The sequence below is a fragment of the Coenobita brevimanus genome, chromosome 57 (assembly GCF_032717465.1).
Source record: "Coenobita brevimanus isolate Jiangsu-jjx chromosome 57, ASM3271746v2, whole genome shotgun sequence".
Lineage (NCBI taxonomy): Eukaryota > Metazoa > Arthropoda > Malacostraca > Decapoda > Coenobitidae > Coenobita > Coenobita brevimanus.
Genome location: NC_137010.1, coordinates 15852412 through 15879435, shown reverse-complemented (window position 1 = coordinate 15879435; position 27024 = coordinate 15852412). Strand labels below are relative to the sequence as shown.

General features: G+C 42.0%; 1 protein-coding gene across 1 annotated transcript in view; it reads left to right on the top strand.

Moving 5' to 3' along the window:
- The window catches only part of LOC145401905 (uncharacterized), a 107618-nt gene that overhangs the window by 10497 nt on the left and 70097 nt on the right, over positions 1 to 27024 (top strand). The window contains exons 2-7 of the mRNA XM_080274011.1: positions 3677 to 3763; positions 5730 to 5924; positions 16239 to 16370; positions 16656 to 16909; positions 17126 to 17240; positions 26540 to 26673. Of these exons, the coding sequence (XP_080130137.1) occupies positions 3677 to 3763; positions 5730 to 5924; positions 16239 to 16370; positions 16656 to 16909; positions 17126 to 17240; positions 26540 to 26673 (917 nt within the window). The remainder of the gene's footprint in view (positions 1 to 3676; positions 3764 to 5729; positions 5925 to 16238; positions 16371 to 16655; positions 16910 to 17125; positions 17241 to 26539; positions 26674 to 27024) is intronic.

The window sequence follows — 27024 nt, the reverse complement described above, 5'->3', positions numbered from 1 at the left end:
CTTTCAATAATAACTTTAACAAGTCATCTTCCATTCCCCCACTAAAATCTTCAGATGGCAATATTACAAATGACCCACGTGGGAAAGCGGATATCTTTGCTAGTACCTTTGCAAGAAACTCTACCATAGATGATACCAGCCAGAATTTCTCAGTACTGGAACTTGATTTTCCCGAAATTGCCCCACTTAAAATACAGACAAGAATTGTAAAATCCATCCTAGACAATTTACCTACCAACAAAGCTCCAGGTCCAGATGGAATTCCGCCAATTGTTTTGAAAAAGTGTTCCTCTGAACTTGCCTCTGTCCTAGCTAAATTATTCAGACTATGCATACGTACTTCTTTATTCCCAAATTCATGGAAAGAAGCCAATATCCACCCAGTTCCGAAGAAAGGAAGTTCGTCTGACCCCTCCAATTACAGACCAATAGCTATCACATCTTCTCTTGGTAAGGTATTTGAAACTTTAATTAATAAGCATATTGTTAAACATCTTGAATCCAACAACTTAATTAATGATAGACAATAAGGTTTTCGCCACGAAAGATCCACCATTGACATACTCAATTTCTTAACTCATACCATCCATCAATCAATTGATCTTTTTGGAGAAACTCATGCAGTAGCTCTTGATATCTCTAAAGCTTTCGACAGAGTATGGCACCGTTCCCTGCTGTCCAAACTCCCTTGCTATGGACTAACGTCTTTTGTTCCTTTGATTTCTTCTTATCTTAGTGACAGGAAAATAAGAGTAAAAGTAGATGATGTATATTCGAATTTCCACTCAATTAACGCCGGCGTGCCACAGGGATCAGTTCTGGCGCCAACCCTATTTCTGGTTCATATTAATGATCTCTTATCTGTCACTCACAATCCCATTCACTCATATGCAGATGACTCAACACTACATAGTTCATTCACACTCAGACATCCATTTACAAAGTCTAATATCTCTACCTCTCAACTCAATACAGCCATCTCCATAAATCAAGATCTATCTACAATCAGTGAATGGGGACAAAACAACCTTGTCTCTTTTAATGCTAGTAAAACTAAATATATACAGTTTACTAATAGACAGATATTGCCAGATTCGTACATTACCTTCAGTGCTACTAATATTCCCATCTCCAAAAGTATTGAAATTCTTGGTGTCTCACTTAACAGTGCCCTCAGCTGGACCTCTCATGTCAGATCACTTGCTAAAACCGCCTCAAAGAAACTTGGATTATTGTACAGAGTCCGTAACTTCTTCGCCGATGAGCAGTTAGCTATAATTTATAAGAGTCATGTGCGCTCTCAGCTTGAATATTGCTCACCCTTGTGGAATGGTTGTGGAGAGGTTGCATTAAGACAACTAGACAAAATTCAGAATAAAGCTGTTAGAATCATTAACAATCCTGCCATTACATATAAACTACCTCCCCTGCAAGTAAGAAGGAATGTTGCCTCTCTTGCATTATTTTACAGATATTTTTTTGGCAAATGCTCCGACGAAGTTGCGTCCATGGTGCCACCTCTCCATGCCTTCCCTCGTGCTACACGGGCATCTGGTAGCGCTCATGACTGGAATGTCACTCAACCACATTGCAGAACTTCTGCCTATCAGAATTCTTTCATTCCCCGAACTGCATCTCTCTGGAACTCGCTTCCCCAGAGTTGTTTTCCTCCAAATTTCAACCTACAACTGTTCAAGTCTAACTGTTACAGATATTTTATGAACAGAGGACACCAGTAATCTGGTGTATGGATTACTTTTTTTCTCCATTTGTTTTTCCTTCCTCCGTTCTGTTATTTAAAAAAAAAAAAAAAAAAAAAAAAAAAGATGCAGTTTGGGTTTATATCAGGCAAGGGGACTACTGATGCTATATTCATTGTTTGAGAGCATCAGAAAAACTATATAGGAAAGGAAAGGGATCTGTACTTTGTTTTTGTTGATCTGGAAAAGGCCTTTGACAGAGTCCCTAGGGAGGTGGTGAAGTGGGCGATGAGAAAGCTTGGGATCGAGGAGTGGCTGGCTAGCGTAGTTATCGCTGTGTGGGGGTGCTCACACCCAGGTAAAAGTTAATGGAGATTTAAGTGATGAGTTTTCTGTGAATGTTGGTGTGCATCAGGGGCCAGTCTTGAGCCCCTTGCTGTTTATCATGGTACTTGAAGCCTTCTCACCTGACTTCTGAAATGGACTCCCGTGGGAGATGTTGTAATCCGATGATTTGGTGTTGATTCAGAGATTGAAAGGTAGGTGAAGGAAAGATTTAGGAACTGGAGAGATGGTATGGGACACAAGGGCTTGAATGTAAATGCAGATAAAACAAAGATGGTGGTATTTAGGACTGGTGGCAGTACTGTCAGTGGAAGAGGAAGAGCGGCCATGTGCGATTTGCCACAAGGGCGTAAGAAGTAATTCCATCTTGTGCAGTGTTTGTGATAAATGGGTGCACAAGAGATTTAGGGGCTTTAAAGGTAGACTGTGAGATAATGCTCATTTCATGTGTGCAGTGTGTCGGGGAGAGTATGTGGAGATTGTCAGGAGTGAAAGGATTAATCATGCTGGTGAGTTTCTCGAGTGTGTGCAAGAGTTTTGTTATCTGGGAGACATGTTAAGTGCTGGAGGTGGGCTGGAGCTAGCTCTGTGACCAGAGTCAGGAGTGGTTGGGAAAAGTTCAGGGAGCTGTCGCTTCTCTCGACACTGAGAGTGCTCTCCCTCTGTACTAAAGGATGGTTGTATGCAGCTTGTGTAAGGAGTGTAATGCTGTATGGTAGTGAGACCTGGGCAGTAAAGGAGAGGATATTCACAGGCTCAAATGTACAGAAATGACAATGATTAGATGGATGTGCATTGTGTCCTTGAGTGCGAGGCCTAGGGGGGCTAGGTTTATGATGGAAGAGTTAAGAGGTAGGATGGGACTGGAGTGAATTGGTGTTGTGATGAGGAGGGGTAGATTGAGGTGGTTTGGGCATGTGATGAGGATGGGGGATGACAGTTGGGTGGAGAAAGTGAGAAATATTAACATCAGGGGTAGGGTAGTGAGAGGTAGACCACAAAAGGCCTGAGAGGTCACTGAGCTTGACCTCAGGAATAAGGGACTGAGTAGGGAGGCTGGTAGAGATCAAGCAGCATGGAGAGCCACCATTAGGTGACCAAGGCCGACACATGCAAGCATGTTGGAGCTTTTGAAAACAACAATGAACCCCACTCCCTAGACAACATTTCCAAGTTAACTGCACCATACTGGCAACATTTTCCAGTTAACCCTGCCCCTCTGTGACAGCATTGTCCTGTTTACCCACCATACTGACATTCCCTAGTTAACCCTACTTCGTTGACAACATACCGCCACTGACAATGTTTCAGTTAACCCCACCCCATTGAAAACATACCCCCACTGACAACATTTCCTAGTTAACTCCACCCAGTTGACAACATACCCTCACTGACAACATTTCCCATTTAACCCCACTCCACTGACAACATTCCCAGCAAACCCCATCCCACTGCAAACATTTTCCAGTTAACACCGCCCCACTGATAATCTTTCCCAGTTAGCCCCAGCTCACCGACACTACCTAGTTAACCCCAACCCACTGACAATTAGTTAACCCAACCCCACTGACAACATTTCCCAGTTAACTTTGCCTCACTGACAACTAAAATCTTCCCCCCTCCCTCCTCAGCTAAGCCAGGAAGAGAAGGAAAAGATGGTGTCCCAAAAGATGGAAAATATGCGCAAGAAGAACGAGGAGCTGCGCCGACGCCACCAGGTTGGTCAGACTAGCCTTTTTGCTTTGCATCATATTTCACAAAGCTCAGTGGCTAAATAAAACAATACTGCATTTCTGCCTTCTCTTGGTAGCACTTTTTTTTGTTACTGGCGCTGTACTCGAATGATAATTTCTTGTAATGGCTTATTATTCAAGATAGATGGCAGTATTGAGGCCAAATTCAAGTGGATGGAATATGGATATAGTACTCTTACTTTCACATTTTATTATTGCCCGACTGTATATCCATACCACACCACTTTGCCACACCAGCCTACTTACATGCACCTCCCCACTTTTCCACATCAGTTCACTTTGCCAGACCATCCCACTGACATACATACCAACTACACCTTGCCACCCTACTTCACTACATTACAGTCATCCCTTAACATCTGCATTTTTAACATTCATGGTTTTAAATATCCGCGGGTGGATATAACATAAACGGTTTTAAATATCTGCAGGTGGATACAGTACCGGGACTGAATTCACTAAAGCATTTTATCTCGTTGAACTCTACTGACATTGTTCACTGCAATTGTAACATTATCCCAGGCATAGTTCATGGCTGTTTTAGTGATGGCTTATCCAATGAATCAAATATAACACTCTTCCTTTTGGCCACTTCAGTTATTAATTCCATTAATTCATCAGGGGAAAAGTTAGGACGGTCTAGGAGTATTTCTTTTCTTCCATGTTCCCCTGAGCTGGTCTAAACTGATCTGCTGCCCTCCCCCCCCCTCCCTCTCTCTCATACCCCTCAATGAGCTGGTCTAAACCAGTTTGCTGCCGCCCTTCCCCCGCTCTCTTTCGTAAATAATTCTAAGCAATACGCACCCAAATCACACTGAAATCATACGAGAGTGGCTGAAAGTGTTATTTTATATTACAGTATATTGTGAATTACTGTGATAAAATACAAGTGATTTACTGATATTTTTGTGATAATCAGAGAATTCATGATGCTAAGTGAATTAGCTAGCAAACTTTTTTGCAGTTGCAAACTGTGCAGGTATGCTATGAAATGACTCATGATATTGTATCAATAAGCTTTATAAAGTAAGTGGTAATAAAAGTCATTCATGAAGTTTGCTTAAGTTTGTAATGATTTTCCTCACATCGTTACTGTTTCACTAAAGTCTAACGTAAACACAGGAATATTGTAACAAAATCATAGGAGATGGGCTAGAAGTGTTTTATTTTTATTATTATTACAATTACTTTGATGAGGCAATGCGGCTGTAATGCTATTTTGTATGGAAAAAAAAATCTTGTGGTTTGGTGGAAATTTCAGCCTCCCTGGGCTATTTCCTGTGTCAGACAGTCAAAACTCACCTTATATTCTCGCAGATCATTCTCCCTGCTTGGAGTGCCTATGAACATGCAGTTTGCTGCAAACAATAGTAGAAAGATTGACTTTTGTCCGACAAAAATTTTAGCTCAAAGATTAACGATAAGTGGGTTAAAACACGAGTAAGTGGGTTAAAATACAAGTTGAAAACACACAGTTTATTTTTCTATTTCTCCGCAGTGAGCACAGTCAGTACATTGTCATCACAGCCGGTGCAGCCAAAGGGTTAAAGGGGGTCCAGGGGTGTTTTTAAGGGGGGCAGCAGATATCCGCGGATTTTTAACATACGCAGGTGTCTCTGTTACCTAACCCCCGTGGATGTTCAGGGAGCACTGTACAGTACTTCATTGAGACATTCCCACACTTCACCACACCACCCCACAGACACACTCACCCACATCACTGCACCATCCCACTGGCACTCCCACACTTCGTCATGCCACCCCACTTCACTACATGATTACACTGATACACAGACTCCTACACTTCACCACACCACCCCACTTCGCTGCACCACTTGGCACAATTCCATTGCTATAAACTCACCCACTGTACAACATCACCATGCTTTCACATACTTTCTCCTCCTAATGACCAGTGATTGTGTTGCAGGAGATAGAGGCTGACAAAGAAAATGCTGACCAGCTCAGCTCAAGTGTGACCATGGAAGACGTCCGGCCGTATGTGATGCGTACCCCTCGTCCCCGCCCTGCACGGCCCCGCCTCACGCCCAGTGATGCATCTGGGCCAAGCCACACCCCACCTCGCCCTGCTGATATCATGCCTGCCAGGCAGAGGCTGTCACAGGTATATCTATCGATCTGTCTATTGCCAAATGCCTTAATCCTGTATTTTCTGCCATCACTGGCCTCAGTACTAACAAGGCATATGGGCCTGATGGGGTCCCTCCTGTTGTTCTCAAGAACTGTGCTTCTGTGCTTACACCCTGCCTAGGCAAACTCTTTCGTCTTTGTCTGTCAACTTGTACCTTTCCTTCTTGCTGGAAGTTTGCTCTCATTCAGCCAGTCCCAAAGAAGGGTGACCACTCCCAACCCTCCAACTATCGTCCAATTGCTTTGTCCTGTATTTCAAAAGTTTTTGAGTCATTTCTTAATAGAAAAATTTTAAGGCATCTTTCCTATCACAACCTTCTTTCCGATCGTCAGTATGGGTTCCGTCAGGGACGCTCCACTGGCGATCTTCTCACCTACCTTTCAGACTCCTGGTCATCCTCCTTTCGGGACTTTGGCGAAAGCTTTGCCATTGCACTTGACATCTCAAAGGCTTTCGATCGAGTCTGGCATAAATCTTTAATTTCCAAACTGCCCTCCTACGGTTTCTATCCTTCTATCTGTGCCTTCATCGCTAGCTTCCTTTCTGGTCGTTCTATAGCTGCTGTTGTAGACGGCCATCATTCTTCTCCTAGATCTATCAACAGTGGTGCTCCTCAGGGCTCTGTCCTATCACCAACTCTCTTCCTTTTATTCATCAATGACCTTCTAAGCTGTACATCTAACCCTATCCACTCATACGCTGATGACTCCACCCTTCACCTTTCCATTCGGTTCCCACAACACCCATCTCAACAGTTACTTCAAGAAACAAGGGATGAGGCTATGGCACACCTAATGTCTGACTTGGCTCGTATCTCTGACTGGGGTAAAAATAATATGGTTGTCTTTAATGCATCTAAGACTCAGTTCTTACACCTATCAACCCGACAAAATCTTCCACAGGTATACCCATTAATGTTTAATAATATTCAGCTTAATCCTGCATCATCCTTGAACATGCTTGGGGTTTCATTTACTCGGGACTTATCTTGGAAAGATCATATTACATCTCTTGTAAAATCTGCTTCCAAGAGATTGGGTGTGCTAAGCCGACTCCGCTCTTTCTTTACCCCTGCACAATTGTTGACTCTATACAGGGGTTTTATCCGCCCCTGTGTGGAGTACAACTCTCATGTGTGGGGAGGCTCCCCACATACAGCTCTTCTCAATAGGGTGGAGTCAAAGGCTTTTCGTCTCATTAACTCTCCTCCTCTTACTGACTCCCTTCAACCTCTGTCTCTTCGCCGCACTGTTGCATCTTGATCTCTTTTCTATCGCTACTCTAATGGTCACTGCTCCTCTGAACTGTCTGCTTGCATTCCTCCACCTCTATGACGGGCGCATAGCACCCGTCTGGCAGCAAACTCTCATCCCTTTTCTGTCCAACTCTCTAATGCAAGAGTTAACTGTTACTCCCAGTCTTTCATTTATGCAACAGGTCAGCTCTGGAACTGTCTCCCTCTATCTGTATTTCCTGCTGCCTATGATCTCCAGTCTTTCAAACACAGTGTGTCCAAGCATCTCAAAATGATCGGATCTTGAATTTGGCTCTCTATTGTATTTTGTTTTTCTCTTGGAGGGAACTGTTACTGCTGGCTCATGGCCTTTGGTTCCTTCTTCCTCGCATTAAAAAAAAAAAAAGGGGGGAGGGGGTGGCCACAAACAAATTGCCTCCATGTTGCCCTGTCCCCCACCTTTTCACTGCCCTGCTTCCAGCTCACACACCCCTCTCTCATATACGTCTCCACTCCATCCCTTCTCCGTCTCATCCACAACCCCTCCCCTTCCACCCCACTCACATACACTCTCCTTGTTATTCTTTCACACCCTTTCCTCTCCACATGCCCAAACCATCTCAGTGTATTTCTCCTAATGCATTCAGTCACATCCACACCACAACACTCTTTCATTTCCTCATTTGTCAGTCACACTCTCCATGTAACTTCACAAGCTCCTTTCAAATAACTCATTTCCACTGCTCTCACTCTTGACTTCTGTCCCTCCAACAAGGTCCAAGCTTCGCTTCCATACATTAGGGTTGGTATCACAATACTATCATGCGGCGACTTCTTAACTTCCGTGCTCGCTTCCCTGTCTCTTATCACTGCTTTCAAAGAACCAGCAACCTTTCTTCCTTGTTGTACCCTTACAAGCACTTCACCCTCTAAACTTCCCTCCTTACTCATCACAGTACCCAAGTACATAAATGCACTCACATTTTCCATTTCCTCCTCCTTCATTCTCACTGTACATTCACTGACTTCACTTCTCTTCGTGACCATAACTTTACTCTTCCGTACATTCACCTTTAGATTCCGTTTCTTACACACTCTCCCAAACTCATCCACCAAACTTTGCAGCTCCCCTTCGTGTTCACTTAACAACACAGTATCATCTGCAAACAACAGTACAGGGAGTTTCCAAACACTGCCAGCTCTCACTACGGCCACTCCAACATCCACTGTCCTACCTTGTATCTCTTTTATAACCCCATAATAAAGAGTGACTGTAAATACTATCTATCTGTCTATCTATTGCCAGACGCCTCAATCCCGTTTGTGGTGGCCTCAAACAAATCGCCTCCAAGTCGCCCTGTCCCCCGCCATTTCACTGCCCTGCTCCCAACTCACACCCCCCTCTCTCATATACCTCTCTACCCCATCCCTCCATCTCATCCTCGGCCTCCCCCTCCCTCTTTTCCCCTCCACCTCACTCACATACACTCTCTTCGTCAGTCTTTCACCCTCCATCCTCTCCACATGGCCAAACCACCTCAGTGTGTTCCTCATAACGCTTCCTATCACATCCACATCAACACCACAACACTCCTTTATATCCTCATTCGTCAGCCTGTCTCTCCACGTGACTCCACAGGCTCCTCTTAAATAACTCATTTCCACTGCTCTCACTCAAGAGTGAGAGCAGTGGAAATGAGTTATTTAAGAGGAGCCTGTGGAGTCACGTGGAGAGACAGGCTGACGAATGAGGATATAAAGGAGTGTTGTGGTGTTGATGTGGATGTGATAGGAAGCGTTATGAGGAACACACTGAGGTGGTCTTGACCTGTGTCCTTCCAACAATGTCCAAGCTTCACTTCCGTACGTTAGAGTTGGTATCACAATACTGTCATGTAGTAACTTTTTCACTTCCATGCTCACTTCCCTGTTTCTTATCACTGCTTTCAAAGAACCAGCAACCTTTCTTCCCTGCTGTACCCTTTCAAGCACTTCACCCTCCAAACCTCCATCCTTACTCATCACACTACCCAAGTACTTAAACGTACTCACATTTTCCAATTCCTCACCATCCAACCTCGCTGTACATTCACTAACTTCACCTCTCTCAAAGACCATCACTTTACTCTTCCCTACATTCACCTTTAGATTCCGTTTCTTACACACTCTCTCAAACTCATCCACCAAGCCTTGCAGCTCCCCTTCGTCTTCACTCAACAACACAGTATCATCTGCAAATAACAGTACAGGGAGTTCCCAAACACTATCCTCTCTCACCAGGGCCACTCCAACATCCACTACCCTACCTTGTACCTCTTTTATTACCCCATCCATGTACAGATTGAACAACCATGGAGACATGACATACTAACATCAAATAATGAATGTAAAAACTAATGTGTGCAGGCAGTTTGCACATTTGTTGACAGTTTGTGTACACTATTTATGTACATAATCCCACACAGTCACCACACTTACACACCACCAGTACACAGTATACCTCACTCTCATCTTACTGCTTTCAACTTTTTGTTTTTTTTTCCCCACTCACCCACTTATATTTCTCAAGCTTTAATGATTTTCAGTAAGCCGTATTTTTATTAAACTGCTAAACATAGTCCAAACATAATCAAGGAAGCAACCCTTTTCACAGAGAATCCGGTGAAACAATGAATGAAATCTCCAGTAAAAGGCATTTTAATGTTTCTTCCGTCTGTATCCGATATCCTGATATCAAGAGTAAATGTTGGTGTACTGTAGGGCTGGTATTGGAAAAAATGCAAAGACAGTAATCCCACCACAATCCGATGTAATAGAGCCAAAGGCATGTCCGGATAGTGGTCCCATCCAGAAAGTGGGCTCATGGCTCCTGGACTGGTACTTAAGGACCCAAACCCAGCCTAACTTTGAAAGCCACCTAAATAACTCCCTACCGGACATGCATAGCACGTATTTAAACCTATCTAAGACCCTATTCACACCAATAATGGACATAAATCATGAAATAAATGAAAAGGAACCAAAGAATGAGGAATTAGAAGTGGCTGTACCTCAGCCAGGGTACTTACAGCACGTCTGTGGCCGCCTTCTCTGGCTTTGGCAGTGGTGAAAATGCTCTTGAAGCACGTACAGTAATCCAGTGTTGTGCTGCACTTAATTCTTTGCACTGTGAGTTATAATTGTTTAACCCCTTAACCGCGGGACGTCACTTTCGTGACGCTCGGGCGCAATGGATCATACTGCGGGGCGTCGCTTTTGCGATTCTGTGTTATTTTTAATACTCCCGGGCTTTCAAGTGGTGGCTTGTATCATCTATCAGTACTGCCAGTGTCCAACAATAGTCACCACTGCTAATGTCATCTATACTCCCATCCATTGTTGACAATTTAGCCATTTCTCCCCCTTCTTGACTCCCCTCCCTACCTCCCCTCCATTACCCTTTCCTCTCGCCTGCCCAGCCGCGCTGCGCTAAGCAAATCTTCCCTGGAATTTTCGACTGATTTCATCCATTGGAATAAGCCCTATGCTCTATTTTTATACAAAACAATATATACCAAAAAAAAAATAAGGTAACTGATAGTGCCATACACCTGGAGTTGGCTAATTATCACCTGGCAACACTCCACGTGCACTTGTTCGCCAATTTTCCCTGGTAATTTCCCCTTGAAATATGCCATATAATCTATTCTCGTAATAAAAATATACATAAGAAAGGAAGGGAGAAGCCTAAGTGATATTTACATTCACCTGGAACTACCAAATTTCCTGCCAATCATTTCACAGCATATAAATTAGCAGCTGTCACCTCGCTGACGTTGTCAACTTGGTGGCCCCATATCCGTCTCGTCATTTAGTTCAGTGTTGTTTCTTGAGATGAAAGCACGTAGCACTCGCGCCTCTCCATTTCCGCCGCTTCTAGAGGGCCCTGTGACCCCTACCCGTACAAAACCTCGTGTTGGAACAGGTAAAGGACTAAATGACTCTGCTGTGGAGCGTGAACTAGCTAATTTATCTATGATAATGATGGACAGTGACTACAATCTTTCTGGTGAGTCGTGTGATGAGCCAGTGGAGGAAATGGTGATAAACTACGAGTGCTTCAGTGTCCCAAGTTCATCCTGGCCCCAAGGAAAAGGAGCCCTTATTTACTAGAAGTGACAGTGTATAACATAGTGTAAATAAAATAGAAATGTTAATAATTACTAATATAAGAATATGAGTACAAATACTTGGAGTAATGACAGTCAAAGCTTTGCTCTCTGCTTTAGTTTACTGAACAAGAAAGTTAATGCCTGGAGTGAAAATAAACTACTATTACTGAAGGAAACTTATGGATAAATACTGTATATATATATATAAGTGTAATAAAGTAATAGGAATATAAAGTGTTAGTGTGTTTATGAATAATAAATGACAGAATACCAGCAGGGAACGAGAGCAAGTGGGAAGCTGGTACGCGCTCGTAATTTTCATTGCTTTCACAGTGTTTGTTTTTTTTTGGTGTATGGATTCCAAACTACTTAAAAATCATAGAATAGTGTTTCTAGTGATAATATCAGGCTATGGTTATCATATTACTGGGTGTCGGGAAGTGTAAAGTGGAGACTTCGTTACCCAACTTCAGAAGTCTCCACAAGTCCTACGGTACTCGACGAAGGCTCAAGAAACATCCCAGGAGAAAGCTGAAGGTATGTGCCATATGCACATTTGACTATAATATTCTAGGACTAAAAACTGATTTTTGGCAAATATTTTTAAAACGTCAGTTGGATCGCGAATATCCTCGTGGGACGTGCGAGGAGCGCAAAATCATCACCGCGGGGTAAGGGTTAACACTGCACATTGTTCTTAACTGCACCACACTACTTTCAACCGCCCGTTTGAACCGCCAATTTGCACTCCACAGTTAATCCTTTGCACTCTAAATTCTAATTTCTTAACACTGCACAACACTGTAAATTCCAGTGTGGTCTAGTGGCGAGGTATTGCAGTTTATTCACTGTTTATTCACAAAAAATGAGCATGTGTGGCTATCATTGCGATAAGCATCTGCTCTCAATCAGAGTTAGGCTATAACTATTGATGATGGGGTAACAGAGTTGCCAGATCGCAATGGCCACATTACCAAACTCCTCAATTTTCATTACCATATTGAACTTTTCATTACCAAATTCGTAAAGCTAGCATTTATTCTTCGTTAATTATATATACAAGTGGAAATACATGTAATCACTCTTCTTATAATTAACAGCATGTTGATTATTTTCACGCTATGTTGGCTAGCAGATTAATTAGAGAGAGCAAACAATCCACCATCTCCATCCTGTGTATCCTCATACATGTGAAAGATCCATTTGGTAATGCATTATTCTGATTCATTACCAAACGAATGTTTCATTACCAAATTGGCCCACAATTGGTAATGAACATTACCAAATGGCAACCCTGACAGGGGAGGGGGGAGGGGGGAGGAAGGATGGGGTGAAGGGTCCATGGTGTAACAGCTGGTTGGCGCCGTGTGGCAATTTCAAAGTACGGGTGGAAAAAAAATTCTGATTTGGGGGGGATTTTTTCTTTTTTTGGCCATTTTTTGGGTTCCGAGGGTCCAGGCCCACAATATCCGGTAAGTGGGGTGTCCGGAAAGTACAGGGATTACTGTATCGGCAATATCTCTGTTTGGCGAATTGTATTGGTTACAGCACTAGACCACAAGAAACTGTTTGGCTTTTTCATGCAGTATGGTCACCAGAAGATTGCACTACATAAAGTGATTGGATGGTAGGTGCCTCACCTACTACCAAGGGTCAGCCATATTAAGAAAAATATGAGGTGTCCATCAGATATTTCATAATGAATCATCATCATCATCATCATCATCCATTACAAATCCACTCCAGAACAGTGGCCTCCCCCAACCTTCTCCACAAATTCCTTGACTGAGCCAATCTTTGCCATGTTTTCACTGCAAATTTCTCTGTCTCATCTCTCCACCTCCTGTCTGGCCTTTTTCTGCAGACTGCTATGCCTGCAATCTCTTGGTGTCCAGTCAGTCAACCTCTTGCTTCATCAGTTATCCCTTATTCTTGCTACTTGGCCTGTCCACCTCCATTTCTGTTCCCTTATAACTTCTGTAATATCATTGACTTTAGTCTGCTCTCTCACTCAAGTTGATTTTTTCCTGTCTCTTAAAGGTATTCCCAACATTGACCTTTCCATTGTTCTCTGAGAACAGATTTTTTTTATTTTCCACCGTCAATTTCCAGGGCTCACAACCATGCGTCATAGTTGGAATTATACATTCGTTATTTACTTGTTTCATACAAACTGGCAAGCTACTTTGCATAATGTCTCTATGTTTACTGAAAGCTTTCCATCCAATTGTAATGTGTCTTTTTATTTCGCAGTCATTATCTTTTATTAATTGTAGTATTTATCCCAATTATTTGTACTCCTCGACCTCTTCAAGAATTGCCCTGCTTATTCTGAAGACACTCCTTGGTGTTTGTGGATTAAACATTACTTTAGTTTTACTCCGGTTTAGCTTTAGCCCTACTTTGAGACTTTTCTCTGTTCAGGTCATTTAACATTTCTTGCAGTGTCTCTGCTGTTTCAGAGATTAGGATAGTGTCATCTGCAAATCTTAAATGGTTTAGCTTTTCTCCGTCTATGTTCATTCCTTTATTTTCCCAGTCTGACTTTCTGAAAATACTTTCTAGGCATGCTGCAAATAATTTTGGTGAAATTGTATCTCCCTGATGCACGCCCTTCTCAATCTTATGTAATTTAACTGTAGCAGTTCCCTCTTTATATATGTTTTCGAGCAGTTTTACAATGTTCTCATTCAATCCGTGTCCTCGCAGTGAATTTATAATTGCCGTGTGCTTCACTGAGTTGAAAGCCTTCGTAATCAACAAAACCTAAGCACATTGGTTTATTATATTCTATAGTTTTCTCAATTAGCTGATTCATTGTGTGTAGATGATCAGTAGTCAAATACCCGCTTTGGAATCCTGCCTGTTCACGAGGTTGGTTTTCCTCTAAATTTGTAGTTATTCTGTTTGTAAGGATTTAGTGAAGAGTTTGTAAATGACTGATAATAAGCTAATGGGTTGATAGTTACTAAGATCTTTTGAGTCACCTTTTTTGTAAAGTAAAATAACTGTTGCATTACACCATGTTTTGGGAATTTTTTTCGTTTTTTATACATTGAGTAAATAAGTGAGCAAGCCTATTTTGTACTTCTACTCCTGCATCCAACAGTAAATCTGCTATTATTCCATCTTCTCCCGGAGCTTTCCTTCATTTCATTTTTTTAAGAGACGTATTTACTTCCTCTGGTGTACCTCAGGCATTCTCTTGTGTCAACTGAAAAGTTAGCTATTGGTACTACGGTCTTTAATGCATACAGTTCTTTGTAAAATTCTTCAATTCTTTCCACCATCTTATCTCTGCATTTAATGAGATCATTGTTTTTGTCTTTCAGTGATGTAATTTGTTGCGTTCCTAGTGCCATTTTACTTCAGACCTGTTGCAGACTTTTTCCCTTTTTGATGGTTTCTTTGATCTGATCCATGTTTCTGTTCCTTTTTTCTTCTCTTTGTCTTTTGTTGATAAGCTTACTTAATTTTGCTCGTTCTATTTCATCTTTCTTTGTTTTTACTTTCCTTTCTTTTTTTCATAAGCTCGATTAACTTTTCTGAATACCTCTTGGTTATGGTTGTACAGTATTAGGTTTTCCTACTACTGTACCTCCGCTGATTCTCTTAGCACTTTTATTAGTCTGTCATTCAGCTGATCAATGTCACATTCATCATTTTTACTTCAGACCTGTTTCGGACTTTTTGCCTTTTTGATGGTTTCTTTGATCTGATCCATGTTTCTCTTCCTTTTTTCTTCTCTCTGCCTTTTGTTGATAAACTTATTTAATTCCACTCGTTCTATTTCATCTTTCTTTATTGTTTCCATCCTTTCTTTTTTTCATAAGCTCGAGTGTCTTTTCTGAATACTTCCTGCTTTTGGTTGTACAGTATTAGGTTTTCATACTACCTCCACTGATTCTCTTAGCATTATTGTTAGTCTATCATTCAGTTGATCAGTGTCACCTTGAGTATTACTTTAAGACTGAAATCTGTTCCTTATTTCCAGCTGAAAGGCTGCATTGTTTTCATTTACTTTTGTTGGGCATATCTTTTTATCTTTAATCATCTTTATTTCACATTTAACCCACCATTCTGTGGTCACTTCCGATATTTACTTTGTTGATAACTGTGACTTTTGTGATCGTGTTATTCTTATCTGCTATAATGAAGTTTATTTCATTCTTTGTTTCTCCATTTGGGCTTCTCCAGGTCCACTTTCTCCCTTTTCTTTTGTGAAGGAATGTGTTCATTATTCTCATGTTATTCGTTTCAGCAGAGCTTAGCAGCATTTCTCCTCTTTAATTCCTTTCTCCCACTCCAAATTTTCCCATACATGCTTCTTCATTTTTTGATTTCCCAACTTTTGCATTGAAGTTTGCCATGAGTATAATATATGTGGTCTTTTTTTCCATAATCTTGGAGATGTCATCATAGAATGTTTCAATTTCTTCATCTGAGCATTGAGAAGTTGGTGCATGTACTTGTATTACTTTCAGGGTATATTTTTGGCAGTCTAATAACCACCAATGCAGCTGTGTCAGATACATTGCTGAATTTAACAATGTTGTCGGCAAGATTTCTGTTAATTAGAAATCCAACACCATTAACGCATTCATTTTGCCTTCCTCTTTAGTATAATAGGTGGTTGTTGTCCTTGAGCTGAATTTTTCCTCTTTTCTGTGGGTCTCACTCAGACCTACAATATCCCAAGTAATGTTTTCCAGTTCAGTCATTAAGTTACCAAGTTTGTAATCTTCTGCGACGCTTCTTACATTGTAGTCTCTAACTTGCCAACGCTATGCCTACTCACTTTCGGTGGCACACTGCCCGTAAGCACAGAAAGCAGTATTCATAATGAATACTGTGTGCTTAGTAATGAAATTCATTTACTTACTGTTGTTGTGTATTTTCCAGAATGATGGCCCTCCCCCTGATCCTGTCTACCGTTTTCTGTCTGACCCAGAGAGGGATGGCATTGAAGAGAGGAGAGACCAGAAGGGCAGGGGAGGAAGAGGTAGAGGCAGAGGCAGGGGGAGAGGTAGGGGAGGAGGAGGGGAAGGAATAGGTACCAGGGAAGGGGAAGGGGAAGGAGAGGAAGGAGGAGGAGGGTTTGAGAGAAGAGAACGTTGGGGAAGTGGAAGAAGAAAGGGAGGAAGAGGAGGGAGAGGTGGAAGAAGAGAGGAAGAAAGTAGGGGAGAGATGGGTTCATGTGAGGTGGAGAGAGAGGGAGAGGAGGGAGTAGGGGGGTTGGAGAAAGGAGAGAGGTTGGGGAGTGGGAGGGGGAGGAGGAGGAGGGGAGGTGGAAGAGGAGGAATGAGTAGAGAAGAGGAAGCTGATGAGGGAGGGGAGTATGAGAGAGGTAGCCGGGGAGGAAGGGGAAGAAGTTATGTTAACAGAGGAAAAGACGTAGGAGGTGGGGGAGGAGATAGTGGAGGAGAGAAGATAGGCCAAGAGAATGAAGGAACAGAAGGAGGAAAACTAAAAGAAAACGAGGAAACATCCAAACCACGCTCGTTATTTGCCTCCCGTGATATCCGCTATTACCCTGATGACGAGACAGATAAGGAACGGGAGAGGGAGAATAGGTGGGGAGGGGGTAGGTGGGGGGAGAGGGAGGATGTGGGGGAGTGGGATGGGGGTTGGGGAGGCAGAGGTGGTCGGTGGGGGGACAGAGAGGGCAGGGGAGGGAAAAGAGATGGGAGGTGGGGAGACAGGGAAGGAAGGGGAGGCGGAGTTGGAGTGTATGGGAGAGACGATAGGGATGGGGGAGGGTATAGTAGGGAAAGTGGAAGATTTGGTAGAGATGATAGGGAGGAGAAAGGAGGAGGGGGAGGATGCAGCCAAAATCGCTTTGACAACGAGTATGAAGAAAAGGGAAGAACAAGGGGAAGAGGAAGAGGAAGAGGTAGAGGAAGGGTAAGTTTTGTAGAATTGTGATCATAGAAAAATGCACACACTCCTCACTTAATGTCAGGAATGTGTGATAGTGATGTGTGCAGGCAGAATGCTATGTTTTGCCCTCGACAGCTGAACAGAATAATCTTGTGTACATCTGAATAAGATACCTGGGCAAGTACATAGCAACAAAAGGATAAATAATTTGACAGTTAGGATTTCTCCCAAGGAAAACCATTTTTACTACCCAAAGTATAGTGTAATACTTAGGTGAATCTATATCAGTTGTTGCTTTTGCCTCAGCTCAACCGAATGTGAGCATGGTGGACTGCAGGTCATAGTTGTTCTTTGGCAGTCCACCATCCTCTTTCAGTGATGGGGAGTTTAGGAATGTTTGTAGAACATGATGATGCCAGTGCCATCATGTGAGTGAGTCCCTTTTCATATCAGTGAAAGGGTTAATTGAGTAAAAACTTTTAATCTGCCAGCTAGCGTGTATTGGCTTAGCTGAACAAAAGTTTTTGGTGTTAGCCTGAATTAAATGTCTAGGGAAGCTCATATTATCATAAAGATAACTTATAATAGCTTTGTACAGTAATTCAATGACTGTTAGGGTTTCTCTCACCTTAGCAAAACTGTCTTGTGTTGTCCTTCATGAAATACTCGCATGTATCTGTATCAGCAGGATCATTTGACTGAAGACTTTTATAGTCAAATTTTACCGGACAAAACTGTCCTGTGTTGGCCTTCATAAGATACTCAAGTGTATCCTTGTCAGCAGAATCATTTAACTGAAGACTTTTGTAGTCTGTTTTTACTTGACAAAACTGAGCCACTCATCTTCAGCATGAAGTCATGGTTACATGATATTCAGTGACTTCACTTGGTCATCAGCTAAACTGAAAGGGGTTAGGGTTTTTTGCCAGATTAGAGCAAACATGCTTATGGCTTAACCTGCCATGTGCCACGTAAATATACTGTATGCCATGTGTGTGCACAAATTGTCACAGCAGTAAATATATGGTCTTCAACAGAAAAATTCGCCAAAAATCGAAAATTCAATTTTGATGTGAGGTTTTTGGTAGGCATAGTCCTGCACCTCTGTAGGGCTGTTACTGACACTATGACTCACCCATGCCTCCCCAAGGCTGTGCAGTTAGCCATCTCCTCAGTCTGATTGTGAATGAAAGAGCATCATGTTGCTCTGAGATCTTTCCCAGCATGAGATTGATGATCTCCTGATGATCCCCATTGATGGTAAAAGTGATTCACTAGTTGGTGATGATGCTGATGTGTAAGATATTAACTCCTGAAGCTTCAGCTTCAGGAAAAATATTTTGGAGAGAAAAGGGAACCACTTTGTTTTTGTTGATTTGGAGAAGGCCTTTGACAGAGTCCCTAGAGAGGTGCTGAGGTGGGCAATGAGAAAGCTTGGGATCGAGGATTGGACGGTTAGGGTCTTTATGGCCATATTTGTGGGTGCTGACACCCAGGTGCGGGTGAATGGAGATATGTGATGAGTTTTCCGTGAATGTTAGTGTTCATCAGGGGTCAGTCTTGAGCCCCTTGTTGTTTATCATGGTATTGAAGCCCTCTCATGTGATGTCAGAAATGGACTCCCATGGGAGATGTTGTATGCTGATAATTTGGTGTTAGTTGCAGAGAATGAAAGGGAGGCTGAGGAAAGATTTAGGAAGTGGAGAGATTGAATGTGGCACAAGGGCTTAAGAGTAAATGCAGCTAAAACGAAAGTGATGGTATCTAGGGCAGGGGGCAGTACTATCAAAGAAGAGGTAGAGTGGCCATGTCCAGTTTGTCACAAGGCCATGGGAAATAATTCCATCTTATGCAGTGTTTGTGATAAGTGGGTGCGTAAGAAATGTAGTAGTATTAGAGGTAGACAGCGAGATAATGCTGATTTCATGTGTGCAGTGTGTCGGGGAGAGCACGTGGATATTGCCAGGCGTAAAAGGATTGAACTTGCTGGTGAGTCTCTTGAGTGTGTGGAAGAGTTTGGTATTTGGGAGACATGTTATGCACTGGAAGTGGGGCAGGAGCTAGCTCTGTGGCTAGAGTGAGGAGTGGTTGGAAGAAATTCAGAGAGCTGTTGCATCTCCTGGTATTGAGTGGGCTCTCCCTCTGTGCTAAGGGATCTTTGTATGCTGCATGTGTTGGGAGTGTAATGCTGTATGGTAGTGAGACCTGGGCAGTAAAGGAAGTGAATATTTGCAGGCTCAAATGTACAGAAATGGCAATGATTAGGTGGATATGCAGTGCATCCTTGAGTGCAAGGCCTGGGGGGGGGCAAGGTTTACGATGGAAGAGTTGAGAGGTAGAATGGGACTGGAGTGTATTGGTATTGTGATGAGGAGAGGTAGATTGAGATGGTTTGGGCATGTGGAGAGGATTAGGGATGATAATTAGATGCAGAAAGTGAAAAATGTTAATGTTGGGGGTAGGATAGTGAGAGGTAAACCAAAAAAGACCTTGGATGAGGTTATTGAGTGGACCTCAGGGTTAAAGGACTAAATAGGGAATCTGTCAGAGATCAAGCAGCATGGAGAGCTGCCATTAGGTGACCAAGGCTGATGCATGAATGCATGCATGTTGGAGCCTTCAAAAATGAAAACAAAAACAATTTACCTGATAAATGCCACTCACTCACATGTTGTAATGTGCCTCCACATATCATTATGCTTGAGAACAGTTTTCACATCATCTGTGTACCTTCCAAGAGTGTCCCTGGGTCATTTGGGATAATTACCCAAGAAGAAAACGCCAGTCTCCTATCTCAGTTCACTGGATGTCACGGGCAGGCCGAACGTTTCAGCTGATGGCCAAGAATAAATTGAACTCAAAATAGGCCTTTTAGGCTTCTGTGAGAACTTTTATGGTTGTTTTCCTTGTTTTCTCATTGTTCCTAACATCTGGGAAAAAAAAAAAAAATCGATAATTGGCTTGCACCACGGCTCCATGAGGGTCCCAAGTTGGCTGGCACACGGCGGGTTAAGCTTGGAGGTAAAAAAAAAGAAAGGAAAAAAAAACAATAATTCAAAATAAGCATAGTGACTGATGGAGAATTTCAAGTGAAAATAATTCTTAATTTCCTGCAACTTAAGTTGGCATTGCACTTGGCAGAAAACGGTTAACATGTTACAGGCAAGTCCCGGTTAATGAGCAATTGCTTAACGAAAATTTGTTAATATGAGGTCTTCAAATTTGCACCACTGCCTGTTTAATGAGCAGGTAAAAATCCGCACTTACGAGAATTGATACGAGGGTCGCGCCGCAACTGTTCGCTGTGATTACCTCAGCAGCTAGAAAATGAGTCACACGCTAGCTCTGCAAGCCTTTTCCTGCCATATCTTTGTAAACATTCTTCCAGTCAAGTTCGGTCTTGAGGCGTGTTTTTTTTTTTTTTTTTTTTTTGTTCTGTGCCCAGGATTACTGTATCACCATGTCTTCTAAGCATTCCATTGCGACCCCTAGTGCTCCCAGTGCTAAGCATACTTGACTTCTTATCTCTGTTGCCTCAAAACTGTTGAATATGTTTTCCATTTTCTAATGCTGTTAGATGTATTACTTTCTTGTATTAACCCATTACAGTGAGTCCTCGATAAACGAAAGGGATAGGAACCAAAAAAAAACTTTTGTAATTCGAAATTTCGTATATCGGAACAATTTTCCCCATTGAAACATACAGTAACCCCTCGTTATACAATGCCTTTTTATACAATATTTCGCATATACAGTGTCGACATTTTAGTACCCTATGCTCACTATACGATGGGAACGATTTGCTACAATGATGGATCATCCGCGGCTCAGTGAACAGTGAACGAGTGAACGCAATGCAAACGTCCCCACACGGTCGGCGCTGGACAACACACACTCGTCCACTGGTCCAGCCTCATCTGCCAGCTCTACCCAGCCAGCCAGTTCTGACAGTGATGAGTGAGGGCTGTGAGGCCCGTACTGTCCCTTAGCCTCGAAGTCGGGACAATTCGCCATCAGGACAGTTCCCCATCATTTATTTACATATCAGTTTATTTAGCAAGTACAGGTACACTAGTTTTTTAATTATATGGGTTTTAAAAGTGATGGTGGTTTATTGTTTTTATAATAAATGTAAAATATGGCATCAAATAATGGGTATTAACTGAAAAGATATAAATATATTGAAACATGAATCAGGCATTTTACGATCATTCCTTCATCCTAACATAAGGCTACACACAAGACATTGGCATTTATATAAATGCCTAATGACCTTAAGTGAATGATCAACATACTTTGGAATTATACGAATAATCTTCATATTACGTCTGTATAAAGGTTTCGGGACAATTCGCCGTGAAGTCAATTCGCCATCACAACAATAACAAGACAGTTCGCCATCAGGACTTTTCGCCATCAGGATGATTCCCCGCTGTTTATTTACCATCCATCCATCCATCCATCATCCAATCCTACATTGCCCCATGAGGAGCGTAGGAGCCGGGGCTAGACAGTTGGCCCCGACATTTAAGATGAGAGTGACCAGCCTCACTCATCCCTGAATGGCATTGCATGAGCACTCAACCCCAACCACCCCTTGGATATAAACCTTCATTGGCTCAATCAGATTGGAGCGCAATACATACCCACTAAACCACCAGGTGCCAAAGTTTGGTTATATGGTTACCACCCAGTTTAGTAAATGGTTTCCTGGTGTACAGGAAACCATTTGGCTTGTCACTCAGTCTAGAGGCACCCACAGGCAGAAAGAAGAGGACAGAATGAAGGAAAGAGACAGAAGTGGGAGTGTAATGTCACCCGTAGGCAGAAGGACAAGGAAAGAATGAAGGAAGGAAAGACAGAAGAGGATTGAAGGAAAGAAGGATGGAGGAGAGGAAAGGGCAGACACCCGACAGCAGCACTACATTGAGTGAATGGATGGTGAGCTCCCCCACCTACCACAAACATATCATTTTATTTAGCAAGTACACAGTTTTTGAATACTGTACTTGTACCTCTTCAGAGTTATTTTAAAATATACCCAGGATGTTGTAGTACCAATGGAAATTAATGAAGACAGCTATGGGTGACGCTAGAAGATAATTCAAAGTCAACTACAGCGAGGTAGGAACAATTATTGTCTAAATGTGCAACTTATAAATGACATCCAAGGCCTATGCTATTGAATGAACATAGACTTTGATAGATCCCCTGAAAATTAGTTATTAAAGTATCAATTAATCAATAATAAGTATATTTATAGAATGACGGGGAATTGCCCTGATGGGGAATCGTCCATATTTTGACGGCAAAATGTCAACTTCACGGGGAATTGTTTAGGAACCAGATCAACAACCCTACTTGCTTCAGTAAAGGTAAGAACTACTATATATTGTAGTTTTCATGTTTTTTTCCTCATTATTCACTATTAATGTATTACTTTAAATGTTTAAACATAAGGATATTTCATGGATGTGAGTGCTAAGGTATGTGTATGTGAGAGTTTAGGCAGGTCTGGGAATGTATCCCCATTGACTCCATGTTATGATGGGTTTGCTATACGATGGGGTTTTCAGGAACGGAACCCCATCATATAACAAGGGATTACTGTACATAGAAATGGGGGGGATGCATCCCAGGACCTCCTCGGACACCCCACCTAAACTTTACCTCTCCAATTTTGAAGCAAGTAATACCTGTGGAAGTAAGTAATACCTGTTGATGTAGAGAATGCGGTGGCCATTTTCTTGTACATCTCCTTTTTCTTGGTCACAGTTCCAACAGCGGAAGCCTAAAGCACGCCCAATCTCCGAGACTCCCTGCCCCTCCTCGTGACATCTTATAAGCTCCAGTTTCCTCTCCAGAGTTAGAACACGGTGCTGCTTCTTTGCAGTGGGCTTCCCGATGCTGGAGATAATGCAGGGTGCTTAGCAGGCATGTCTAAACTACGAAAAGATGTAGAGCTGCGAAAATATCCTTACGTACAGCGAAGCTGCAAGGAGTGACGTGGACTCTGTCCCAGGACAATTTGCCGTGAAGTCAATTCGCCATCAAAACATGGACGATTCCCCGTCAGGACAATTCGCACCCAAGACGATTCCCCATCATTCTATAAATACAGTAATCCCTCCACTATCTGACGTAATAGAGCCAAAGGCATGTCCGGAAAGTGGTTCTGTCCAGATAGTGGGCACCAGCCTCTTGGACTGGTACTTATGGACCCTAACCAGCCTAAATTTGAAAGCCACCTAAATAACTCCCTACCGGACATGCATAGCACCTATTTAAACCTATTTAAGACCCTATTGACACCAATAATGGACATAAAGCATGAAATAAATGAAAAGAAACCAAAGAATGAGGAATTAGAAATGACTGTACCTCAGCCAGGGTACTTACATCACGTTTGTGGCTGCCTTTCTAAGGTTTTGGCAGTGGTGAAAACGCTCTTGAAGCACGTACAGTAATTCAGTGTTGTGCTGCACTTAATTCTTTGCACTGTGAGTTATAATTGTTTAACACTGCACATTGTTCTTAACTGCACCACTGCAGTTCTAACCGTCAGTTTAAACTGCCAATTTGCACTCCACAGTTGATCCTTTGCACTCTAAGTTCAAATTTCTTAACACTGCACAACACTATAAATTCCCATTGGTCTAGAGGCGAGATATTGCAGTATATTCACTGTTTATTCACAAAAACGAGCACGTGTGGCTTCCAGTGTGATAAGCATCTATTCACAATCGAAGTTAGGGAGTAACTGTTGATGTCGGAGAAACAGAGTTGCCAGATCGCAAAGGCCACATTACCAATCTCCTCAACTTTCGTTACCAAATTTAACTTTTCATTACCAAATTTGTAAAGCTAGCATTTATCCTTCACTAATTATATATACAAGTGGAAATACTGTACATGTAATCACTCTCCTTATAAATAACAGCATGTTGATTATTTTCATGCTATGTAGGGTTGCAGATTAATCAGATAGAGCAAACAATCCACCATCTCCATCCTGTGTATCCTCATACATGTGAAAAATCTGTTTGGTAATGCATTATTCTGATTCATTACCAAACGAATTTTTCATTACCAAATTGGCCCACATTTGGTGATGAAAAATAACAAATGGCAACCCTGACAGGGAGGGGGGAGGAAGGTAGGGGTGAAGGGGCCATGGTGTAAGCAGCTGGTTGGCACCGCGCGGCAATTTCAAATTATGGGTGGGAAAAAATTCGGATTTTTTGGGGATTTTTTTCTTTTTTTGGCCATTTTTCGGTTCCGATGGTCCAGGCCCACAATGTCTGGTAAGTGGAGATGTCCGGAAAGTGGGCATCCGGAAAGTAGAGCGATTACTGTATACTTAATATTAATCGATTAATACCATAACAACTAATTTCATGGGGAACTATCAAGGTCTGTGTCATTCAGCAGCATAGGCTTTGGATATTATTTATAATTTGCACTTGTAGTCAATAATTAACTTGCTTCTGCCTCGCTGTAGTCGACTTTGAATTATAATCTGGCATCTCCCATAGCTGTCTTCAGTAATTTTTATTGTAATTTTTGGATGCAGTAGGTTGAGATTGATGGATTAGCTGAGAATGTAGACGTAATATGAATATTATTCATATAATTTTAGAGTATGTCGATCATTCACTTGAGGTTATTAGGCATTTATATATGTGCCAATGTCACATAAGTAGTCTTACGTTAAACGATGAAGTGAAACATCGTATGTCACCTGATTCACGTTTCAATGTATTTATATTGTTTTCTGTTAATATCAACTATTTGATGCCATATTTTATGTTTATTATAAAAAGAATAAACCATCATCACTTTTATAACTCATATAACTCAAAAACTTATATGCTGTACATGCTAAATAAACTAATATGTAAATAAATGACAGGGAATCGTCCTGACAATGAAAAATCCTGATGGTGGATTGTCTTCTTATTGTTGTGACGGTGAACTGACCTGATGGCGAATTGTCTCGAAACCATGGACTCAGCTGAGAAGCACGCAAAAAATTGTTTACCAGAGAGGGGTTAGTTCGTTTGCTCGCTGCAAGCGAGCGCCCATTTTGAATTTTTCGTATTTCCTTTCATATCACTTCGTATCAATGAGACAGATACTGTCGTATTGTGGAATTTTTCCTATATTCATCGCTTTCGCAACATCGAAAATTCGTACGTCGGGTTTTCATTTACCAAGAACTCACTGTATTCCAGCTTAAAATGATCAGAAAGTCAGTTTTGTTGGTTTGGGGGGAGGTTGCTTAGAGGCCTTGCACCCAAACTCTATTTTTTTTCTTCGCTGCGTTTAACGAGAATTTGGCTAACGAGCAAAATCCTTGCCTCCAATTAGCTTGTAAGATTGGGACCCACCTGTAGCTGTTTTTGTGAGGCGAATGACAAGCAGTCAACTGGATTCTGCTTGCTAGGAGATTTGTTGTTGAGATGAGCATTTGTATGAGCTAAAAATCAGTTCTTCAATTGTTTTTTAACTGTGACTAAAATATTTCATAAACATGAGATAAATCATATTAAAAACAGCTCACAAAAGCAACCAACATGTTAGCCACTTTTACTCACTGTGAATGCAGCTGTAACAGTGAAGTACACAAGGTTAAAATAAGGTGTGAATAATCATACAGCTGAGCAGTGGGAAGCAGCTGCCTATCATTAGAAGTACTGTACTTAGTTTCTTTGTCTTATTAGTTGGATACAGCACCGTTTATCATTTCCTGTGTTTCACTTGCATGTTCAAATTTTACACACTTTTTCTGTCAGGCTGGTGCCATTTTTCATACAATATATTATTCAACCTCCCCCCAATCATCACAGGTTATTGAAATATTTAACAATACAGTAGTATAATGCATCAGGTATAAAAATGGCCATAGGTATTTTCACGCTTTCTTCCCATTAGCTACTAGTCAGCAACTCCAAAGTGGGATCAGATATGAAAGTTACCAGTATGAAGCCAGTACATTAATTGCAAATTTAGTACAGTATTCCTGACATTGCCATACGGCAAAGTGCTGTACAAGCACTTGTCATTATAGGCAAGGGATATATTCCAAAGTGTCATAACTTTGCCATTACAAGTGATGCTCAGAATTGGGAGAAAATGCCAGTTTAACTGCTGTATATAGGTAGCAAGGTAACACTGACATTTCATTAGATAATCTTGTATTCAGAAATTTACTTTGAGCAATTGAAAAATAAAATGTTAAAAAATGGATTATAATGACTATTTACTGTGCTTAAAAACTGCACAAAAAATTAACTTCAGGTACTGTGTTTTGGTGTATGCAGGGTGGGGCTTACCAGCGAGAATATGAGCAGTGGAAGGCGGAGCGCCGCGCCATTGATGAGGCCCGAGTGTCACGTGGGAGGACAGAAGGTGGAGCCTGGCGCCGCGAGTGGGACACAGACAAATCTAATCAGGGGTTCGTGAAGGCAACTCTGCTTTGCTGTACAGCCACTCATCATTTAGCAAATGGGGATGGTATTTATGTTGGATTAGGAAGCCCTATAATACATTTTTACTAACAGCGAAGTATGCATCTTATACCATAATACTCGTATGTGCAATATTTATACAGTATCTATCTATTTATCTATCTATTTCCAGATGCCTCAATCCCGTTTGGGGTAGCCACAAATAAATCGCCTCCACGTCGTCCTGTCCCCTGCCATTTCACTGCCCTGCTCCCAACTCACACCCCCCCTCTCTCATATACCTCTCCACCCCATCCCTCCATCTCATCCTCGGCCTCCCCCTCCCTCTTCCCCCCTCC